At 37.6% G+C, this 9,942-nt stretch overlaps 1 protein-coding gene across 1 annotated transcript; it reads left to right on the top strand.

The window, feature by feature from the left end:
* The first annotated feature begins 677 nt into the window (after positions 1-677).
* On the top strand, positions 678-9,818 carry LOC114164375 (uncharacterized). The gene is made up of 7 exons (XM_028049027.1): positions 678-916; positions 1,064-1,256; positions 1,360-1,480; positions 2,461-2,807; positions 2,925-4,683; positions 6,948-7,198; positions 9,535-9,818. The coding sequence occupies exons 1-7, from the start codon at positions 834-836 to the stop codon at positions 9,604-9,606; spliced, it is 2,826 nt and encodes a 941-aa protein (XP_027904828.1). The 5' UTR covers positions 678-833; the 3' UTR covers positions 9,607-9,818.
* The last annotated feature ends 124 nt before the right edge of the window (positions 9,819-9,942 follow it).

Here is a 9,942-nt window from a genome sequence, read left to right as displayed (position 1 = left end):
TAAAATGTTGTTCTGTTTTCTTTTTCTACTACAAAGCTCAATTGGTATGGAAACTCTAATATAGTAAGTTGGACCGAACATAACATTACCACATAGTCCACACGTTAGTATTTTTTGCTACATGCTACATTGTATTGTTGATAACCATAAAAAACTACCTTTTTAAAAGCAATGTTACAAAAGTAACCTCATCGTTTCAATAAATCCAATGTTGTAGCAAAACACAAAAAAGAAAAACTAATTAATTTAAGAACAAATTAGGAGAGTTGATGATGAAGACCATGTTAATGTTCAGCAACAATCCTGAATTTGGGATGAAATAACTGTAACATGAATATGTGTCTCGATTTGAATGTGTCTTGGTCTGTTACTAGTACTTCATCTATGCTTTATTTTCTAAATAAATAAATAGTGCAAGGATATTAAATGCCATTACCATTATAACATTTGAAACTTTCAAGAATACGTTTTTCTTATATTGTTCATATTTTTTGAGAAAAAACTGATGTACGTTATGTTATTTTTCAATATATTCACAATTGTATGACAATAGACATATATTTTAATATTTTAAAAAGAATATATTTTTTACTTGATTTCTTGATCAATGTTTAAAAGAAATGGAAAAAATATATTTATGTTATTTTGGAAGGAATAAGTTGTTGAGAATGGGATCCATCACATAACCCACCCAACCACAACACAAGTGGAGAGCGAAAGGAATTTATTTGTCACGTTAATAGCGTGTGACTCCAAACCCAAAGGGAAGTTAGAAGCACAACACAAAACGAGAGAAAGAAAGAGAGAGAGAAGAAAATACATGAAATTGAAAGATGAACGAAGATGGCGTAAGCTCTGCCAATCCCAATCTCTCTCTTCCGAAACCACCTTCTTCTCCTCCCACACCTGCAGCAAGGTCTCTCTCTAGGGTTTCTCACTCTACCTTTTCCTTTTCTTTGCATAATTATTGCATACCGTAGCTCCATTTCTCACTCTTCGTTTTCTAGGGTTTTGTCCTTTGCTTTCAATTTTCGCTGATGTTCCTTTTTTTGTCCTCCTCTAGTTCTGCGGGGGCCTCGTCGCCGGCGTTTCCGGCCAACGGAGATGTTCGGCGCCGTCACAAATCAAGTGCGGATTCGCGCGAGGTTGTCGGTTCGGTGCTGCAAGGTTCTTCGGTTCCCTCCTGCCGGCCATGGGAGCGCGGCGATTTGCTGCGCCGCCTTTCGACGTTTAAGCTCGCCGGGAAATTGCCCAAGGTTGGCTTCGATACGGTTGAATTGTGATGGAAACGATTAAGTTGAGATAATTGGGGGCCGGGAGGGGACAATTGAACTGATGTCTGTCTTTGTCATTTTACAGGTTGCTGGGTCGTTGGCTTGTGCGAAGAGAGGTTGGGTGAATGTGGGTGTTACTAAGATTGAGTGTGAGATATGTCGTGCTCAGTTAGATTTTGCCGTGTCTTCAGCTTCATCTTTTGAAGGTGAATCTATATTTGTAATGTATTTTTTCTTTTGGTTTTTGCTTTTTAATGATGGGGGATGGGGATTGTTGATTCTGCTATTTCCAACTCAAAGGTCTGCTCAGGATGTGTATACCTTGATAATGTAGATTGTTGGATGTGTTATTTTTTGGGTTTCGCCTGAGGTGAAGTGTTTTGGTAACTTTTGTAGGAAATGTGATGCAATTTATGTATGCTTATTTTGTGTCTTGGGTGGTGTGATTTCGGCAACTAGTCGCAGTGCATTATTTTTGGTTGTTGTCTAAAGTGTGACGTACCTCTTCTGAAAGTTAATTCGCATAACTGCATGGAAGAGCTCATAATAATTTATCAATTTTTCATTTTCCTCGGGAAGTTACCTAGGGATATTTTAATGGAAAAATACTGATTCATGGAGACACATAATACAGGGTTCTCTTTTCAATACAATACCATGAGAAAGACGCTATATCCTAAAGCCCAAAAATTTCATTTGGTGCTTTTGAACAAACGGTGAGAGTGATTTATTTTGTAACTCACTCTTAATGGGTGAGAAAACGGGTGACTTGTTACATGTTTTAAATAGAACTTGTGAAGCTTGGACAATCCTAAGCTTTCAATTTGATTTTTTGTGGGGTTAAATGAGGTTCCAAGCCCAAATTCTAAGACTTCTATGGGGTTACATGGTTATATGGAAGTTTGTTGGACATTGGAACTTCTACTAGATAAATTGTATTAGAGATTGTTATTTTGCCATTTTTGTGTTAAGAGTATGATGTAGATGGTATTTGCAATGTGTAGTTTGAACCTTTTGTGGTGTCAATTATAGTTAATATTCAATTCAATATTCAATTTCAATTAATAAACGTCGTACTTCATTATGTTTTAATCTTCTGGATAATTCAAAAACAAGCCCTTTTATACCACTTAATTCAATGCTTCTTTCTGGGCCTTGCTTATTGTTTCTCATGTATTTGATGAAGCTGATGGCTCCAGTGAAGAGTTTTCTGAACAGCTTGATAAAGGACACAAAGTCACCTGTCCTTGGAGAGGCAATAGCTGTCCCGAAAGCTTGGTGCAGTTCCCTCCTACTTCACCTTCAGCTCTAATTGGTGGTTTTAAGGATAGGTGTGATGGACTCTTGCAGTTTTATTCCCTCCCAATCGTATCTTCATCTGCAATTGAGCTTATGCGGATTACACATAGCCCTCAAATTGATCGTTTACTTGCTCAATTGCAAATTCAGACAGCTGGAGAATTGGGCTGCAGAGCAGAAAATGCTTCTGGAACAGGCATAACTGGAGAACAGGCCTGTCATCCATATTCTTATGTAAGATATTTTTAAGATATGTTGTTTTGTCTTAATTATTTATTGGAGTATATTTTATGCCAATTTGTCCAATTTTATTTATTTGTACATCCTTTTATTAATTTTCCACTGCAATAGGCTCAAAAGCTCATAAGTCTTTGTGGATGGGAGCCACGGTGGCTTCCTAACGTGCTTGACTGTGAAGAACAATCCGCTGAATCTGCAAAAAATGGGTATAGCTCTGGTCCAGCCAAAGGCTCTGCTGCTGATCCTGCTCCAAGCAAGAGAGAGTTTTCAACTTCTTCAAGGAAAGATACCGGGGACAATGATGTACTGGGTTCAGAGTTTAATTGTGAGTCTAGGTCACCATTGTTAGATTGTAGTTTATGTGGGGCTACAGTTAGAGTATGGGATTTCTTGACAGCTCCACGACCAGTTCATTTGACACCCTGTGGGATTGATACACCTCAAACAAGCAAGAAAATAGCATCAACTCGAGGAATAAGTGCAGCTAGTGGTATCAATGAATGGGCTGCTGCTGATGGTGTTGAAAAAGAGAGGATTGGAGACCGTGATGAGGCTACGACATCTGATAAAAGACAACTTGTATCCAATAAAAGTTTAGATTTAAGTCTTAGGATGGCTAGTGGGCCATCCTCTTCACCAATAAACTTGACATCAACCTCAGGTCATGTGCAAGATGCTGGGGAAGGAAAACATCTGATGATTGGACGGCCTTCTGGAAGTGAGGTTGGAGACCAGACAGCTTCTTACGAATCACAAGGCCCCACTGCAAGCAAACGCAAAATGGATGATGGTGGAATCACTGCTGACAGGCCACATCTAAATGTGCAACAGGCAGACAGTGTTGAAAAAACTGTGGCTGACCGTGATAATAATGAAGTCACTGGTAGTCAACTGTATTCAGCTGGCCCTTCAAAGCGTGCCCGTCATACTAATCTATTGGAAACATTCCAGTTTCCATTAAGAAATTCTTCTGACGTTGCACCTAGCCATTCATTGGGTATTCAAATAGAACTGGATGCAAACATCCATAACCAGTCTAACCCAGAAAGGGATCATGCCATTGGTGTTATGTCTACCAGAGATTCTGCTCAAGCATCTTCTATTATTGCAATGAATACAGTTTATCACAGTTCAGATGATGAATCAATGGAAAGTGTTGAAAATTTTCCTGTGGATGCTAATGATGTCAATTTCCCTTCTGTTGATTTGAACGAAGCATCAGAGCTAAATAGCAGCTATCAAGCACAGCAAAGTGCTTGTTTCCAACCACTTTTAGAAAGGGCAGGAGGGGAGGCAGGTGTTAGCAGTTCAAATGCTTGTGGGGAAGTTTTGAACACAGAGATACTGACAGCACATGCTAGAGATGGACCTAGTTTTGGTATTAGTGGGGGAAGTGTGGGCATGGGTGCAAGTCATGAGGCTGAAATCCATGGGACTGATGTCTCAGTTCATAGAGGTGATAGTTTAGGTGATGTTGAACCAATTGCTGAAGTGATTGAAAATCAGGGTCCACCTGGTGAATTTGAGCCTTATCATGGACATACTGGGGATTTTGTGCCTGAGGAGATGAGTCGGGAAGATCCTCAAGGGGATAGTCAAGCCGTGGTGTCTCAATCTATAGCAAGGGCTGATAGTGGCTCAAAAATTATAGCTTCAACCAAGGTTGAATCTGTTGAGAGTGGTGAGAAGACCAGTTGTAGCATGCAGATGATAGACCCTGACAATGGTGCCCATCCGTCCCTTTCTTGTAATGCTGTTGTTTGTTCTGCCTATGAAGTATCCAAGGAAGAAGTTACTCAGACTGGGAAGGCATCTCACATTGATGATGGAGCATATCATGAATCAGGCCATTTAAATACAGATGTTATGGGTATGTCTGATTATTTATCTATTTTAATAGGTTCTTTCTTTTTCCTCTTTAACATTAGATATACTTTTCCCTTCTGATGCTCAATGTCACCGGTAAAGTCCAACATTATTGAAAATGGCCATGGCTGCTCATAGCAGCTACCTTGGGTCATGGAATGTTAGTTTGGAGCTGTGCAAGCCTCAGGTCAAGGTGAACCGACCTGAGTTGAGCCTTTTAAAGCCCTACTGTTTTCTCTCTCTTCTGTTTCTATTTCTGAACTAATGTATATTGGGTAAGCACATTAGTTATTTTTTTAAGAAAAAAAGAGTTGGGCCATACAACCTGGATCCAAACCCAAACAATTACATCAGAAAACAAAACCTAATGCACCCCAACTAGCCTCAAGCACCTCACTGACAGCCTCCTCTGACTCATGCACTGCACTTCATTCACGCATCTGCAGTCTCCTTGGGTTCCAGCGCAGCGATGTCCTGCTTCCGCAGCCACCTCTGAGTACAAGTCCTCTCAATTTTTCACTTTCTATTTCCTCTTCATCTAGTGCCACCCACCCTCCCTGAATTCTTTTCTTGTTCTTTTCCACTCAATAATTATACTCTGAATATCTGAAACATTTCATCACCTTTTTTCCAGCATCCCCAATGGCAACTGAGTAGGGCAATTCTAAAGCATCTAAAAGATAATTAGAAATTTAGGACATTTATCTTATGTTTCCTTTTTGTTTTAAGTCTGAACCTTGAATTTGGTGGTGTTTTGATTTGATTTAATTGTTATCAGAATTTCTAGACAAGATATATTTATTAATTATATGGTTGTTTTTCATTATTTTTGCATTACTATTATATATCTGCATTTTTTTTAATTATCTATATGGTATATATTGTATTTGTTTTGTCCGCTAAGCTTCTGCCTAACCTGTAATGGCTTCCAATATTTTTTTCTTAAAGGATTTTTGGGTTGCCAATATTTTGTGTAATGGTATAAATCTGTTACCTTTGAATTTTGAATAGTGTCATTGTAATACTAATATATTTATCACTTTCTCTTGTTATGTATTCATTTATACTCAATTGTGCAAAGTTATTTGGAAATTGAACTATCTGAGGTCAATTACAAACATATAAACAATATCAGAATGCCTTATCTCAATTTGTGTGATTATTGTGCTGGGAGAAATAACTTTCAGATAGAGCTTGGGGGGTGGGGCTGTGGCGAAATGTGAAGGGAGGGGATTTTACCTTCAAAAAGAGAGGGAATTCTTTGTTGGTTGGGAACCAAATCTGTCGCCTTAGTTGTTTCCCCTCCAGCCAAATGCTTAAGTGAAAACAAAGAGGAGTTATTACAAGAGATATTTATGTTTTGAAAAATATTGTTAGTATTTTTGGATGTTTTCCCTCCAAAAGTTTTTTTTTTTTTTTGGGTTGGAAGCCCTTGGAAATGGGAAGTTGCATTAAGCCTACCCTATCTTAGTTAAATGAACCTGTTGCAGGGAGGAATGTTCTCCCAAAATTTATTTTCTTTATTCACAAGATTCGTATCTGAGATTTTACTTAAAAGGAACTAATCCTTGCTACTTGAACAACCAAAAGGTGTGGAGATCAATAAGATTTGAGCCCCCCTGACTGTTGAAAGGAAATCTAAGATACTACTGTTGTAATATTATTTTAAATATTATTAGTTTTGCTTCTGTATCCTACCCCCAATTTAGGTGTTGGAATCTCTCAACCCCACTCCCTCCTGTTAGAGCAGACCTCCTTTTCCTTTCTACTTCCTCCCCCATCCCATTCATCTGAAATCCACACACCCAAATTTTATACTCACTATGTCTGCGAAAACTGTTAATAGTGAGCATAGTAGACATGTAGACATTGATTGGGTTACATATTCACAGCCATGGGTACTTCCATTATGGATTTTCTTCTCTTACAATATATACACGAGTTTCTTATTCAGGTAATATTTTCAACTTACCAATGTCTGGTCTCATGGTGGTCACTCAATAGTAACTATCAAATCTCTTATTGATTAATTTTTAGATGACTTTACCCAATTTATACAAACCATTTCTAATCATTTTCTGAATTAAATTACTGCTGATGAATTGTACCCAATTTTTCTACTTTTTACCAAGATGTTCTTTCACAACAATGTTTCTTATTTTACTGATTACTGAATATTTTTTCTGAACCTTACACCGTTGCTTGCTTGCCCCATCCTGACAGCTCTTCGTTTTTTCATTAACTAATGCACTTGGCTATAATGATCAGGGATTCCATACAGAGACATCAGTAATGGAGGTGTTGAATTTGATCCAATCAAATTACATAATGATCACTGTCCTTGGGTGAATGGGGATGTTGCTGCTGCTGGTTGTGATAATCCCTGCTCCAGTTCTGGTGTGGGTAGCGTGGCTCTTTGTGGCTGGCAGCTGACTTTAGATGCCCTGGACTCTTTCCAGTCTCTTGGACATCTACCTCTCCAAACTTTTGAATCAGAATCGGCAGCATCTATGTGCAAGGTTTGTTCTGGTTGTTTCAGTCCTATTGTAATTGATTTCATGGAGAACATTATATTTAGATGTTCATATTTTGACTGGAGTGTTTCCCATTTTCAAAAATAAAACATTCCTTGGATTTGTGTTTAAAAAATGACTCTGCAAGTTATAAATTCTATTCTATTCTTGGTTCAAGAGAAAGAAAATTTTTGCAAGTTGAAATTCTCTGTTATATGGTGAAGTGAAAGTGATGCGAAATAAGAGGATATAAAGAAACAAATTTCAAAATTTCTGCGAAGAATTATTTGCCTCAACAGTGAGTTGTGAGCTTCCTGAGAAACCTAGAATTTTCAGAGCTCATGTCATAAGGTAGAGAGCCAAGACAAGTTCTTCGCCTAAGCAACTAAGGTGGGATTTAATGCTGATCAAAGTCTCTTCCGTATGCATGTTTTTGTTTTAAAAAGTGAGGTCCTTAGGCATTACTATGTCGGCACCACAAACATCAATCATATGCAGTACTTCGAATATCATAAACAGGAGGAAAAGTACAAGAAAAAAAGTTGGGGATAACACACCTGACCCACAACCTATAACCCTATAAAACTCTGGACAAGTGGAGCTAGAAACATTATCCCACCAAGTACAATCCTGAGATCTAATGCCAGACTCAGCAAGTTTGTCGATACATAGATGATTACCCTAAAAAAGTGTGAAAAAGGAAAAAAAATATTACTATTTACAAAACAATCCAGCCATCTATTACGAAGATCTCAAGGAATAATAGCAGTATTGAACCAAAGCTTGAATCTAGATGAGAATTACACTCAATCCGAAGATTAGTATAGCCTGTGGGGACAACAACTTCCATGTCAGGAATCACTCCCATCTCATCTGCATATAAAGGCATTATGACCACCAGCATATGAAAAACAACCCACAATAAAAGCATGATGATCTCTAAATATTCCCCCACAACCAGATACACCAGGAGTGTCTATAGCTGCCCAATCAGTGTTACATTTGAACCGATGACAGGGAGAGGAGGCAAAGAAACGGAACATAATGCAGTCTTCCTAGGATGTATCTACTACAAAACTTTTAAGAATAGTGACCAGTTGCACGTTACATACAACCAGTAGAACAGTTACCTGCCCGATTGACCTCGATAAATTAAGCTTTTAATTTTTCATGAGATTGTATGTGGGTTATCAAAGCAGATCTTGTTCTGGTTATTGATATATTATGACACCAAAGAGACCTGTATTACAGTCTTGGCTTGAGCACTCCAGCATCCTTGCAAGAAACAAAGAAAGGAAGAGATGGAATCAGAAAAAATGGCACTGGAAAGAGCTGGTAAGCCAGGCCCAGGGATGTTTAGAAAATGTGTATAAAAAGAGCAAGTGTTGAACAGTTTCCGCAGCACCACCCCAAAGATGACACAAGAAACAGCTATCTTCTGTAGGCAACCTATTATGATAACAAGAAAAGGGAAAGGAGGAGGAATAAATTTGCTCCAAACCAGTGCTGTACATTCCATCAGCAGTTTTTGAGACTGAGAATGCCATCAGCAGAACCATTCCATGAAAGATAGTCCTCAGTATCAAACTGATGTAAGATTAGAACAGAGATTGCGACACTGAGAGGGGCTAATGAGGCATGGGGATCGTATTGGAATTGGGATCTAAGTGAAACTTGGGTTTTTATTACTTGGACTGTTTAATTATTTGCATACAAGAAAAAAAAAATAAAGAATTGGAATATATAAATTCTTCAATAGTGACCTCCAGTTTGGATATGTTATTTAGGGATAAAGCTTTTAGGAATAGGACTAAGTAGTTATGGTTCATTTATATCAAATTAAATTAAAAAAAAATCACAAATATTGGGAACATTTTATAGAATAAGAATAAAAACTCCCAATAAAGGGTATTGTGTAAGTGATTAGGAAGGTCACCTTAGCATCAGGAATAGACCAAGATCTATCAGATATAAAGTGCCAACTTGGCTTCCAACTTATTTTGCAAGTGATTAGGAATCCCAAGCCAATCGACTATAGGAATAGTTGATTATTTATCCAGCCAGAAGTTAACCTCGTTTTTACTATGCCACTTTTTCTAATTCAACCTCATTAAAATATAATATACACCTGACCTTTGTCTGTGTTTTAATGTATGTATGTAGTTATTTATAATTTATTGTAAATAATGTCTGTGTTTTAATGTAAAGAGATCTTAATTTTATCGTAAAGATAATCATTTTTTATTCTGTAGTAAGGCTTGCAATTTAATGGTGCAGCATGCTAGATTATAGTGTCTTGTTGGATGTGGAAGATTCATCTGCTTGACGTATGGTTTTTGCAGGGTGATCGGTTCACTTCCAGCCAGAAATTGTTAGCACGCAACTCCTATGTTAGAAACCATGGGAGAAACTGAGACCTGGAGGAAGTTGTCAAACGTTATGTTGAGTTGTTTTCGGAGAATGAGTATTGTTCCTACATCCAAATTCAAGTTATGTTTTTAATCAATCGGATGCTTGTCCATTCTGGTTTTTCTAAAGTCAGTTTTGATGCTATAAATTTTACTATTATATTGGATTTTGGATTGGTGTTGTCTGTCAATTTAATAAAAGTGTCATTGCATCAGAAGCATCTTTGAACTAAAGAAAATCGATATTGGTTAATTAAAGAATGTCAGGTATTGATGAGGTAACCATTCCTTATCGTGGGAATGGTTTGAATATCTTATATCATGCTGGTTAATACCCTTATT

The sequence above is a fragment of the Vigna unguiculata genome, chromosome 1 (assembly GCF_037176805.1).
Source record: "Vigna unguiculata cultivar grain cowpea cultivar isolate G323 ecotype 2 chromosome 1, ASM3717680v1, whole genome shotgun sequence".
NCBI classification, from domain to species: Eukaryota; Viridiplantae; Streptophyta; class Magnoliopsida; order Fabales; family Fabaceae; genus Vigna; species Vigna unguiculata.
This window is presented reverse-complemented; position numbering and strand designations above follow the sequence as displayed.

Coding starts and splice junctions, on each gene's coding strand:
- LOC114164375 (XM_028049027.1), top strand. CDS start 834: ATGAACGAAGATGGCGTAAGCTCTGCCAATCCCAATCTCTCTCTTCCG. Junction 1,257..1,359: donor TCGCCGGGAAATTGCCCAAG/GTTGGCTTCGAT, acceptor GTCATTTTACAG/GTTGCTGGGTCGTTGGCTTG. Junction 2,808..2,924: donor CCTGTCATCCATATTCTTAT/GTAAGATATTTT, acceptor CCACTGCAATAG/GCTCAAAAGCTCATAAGTCT.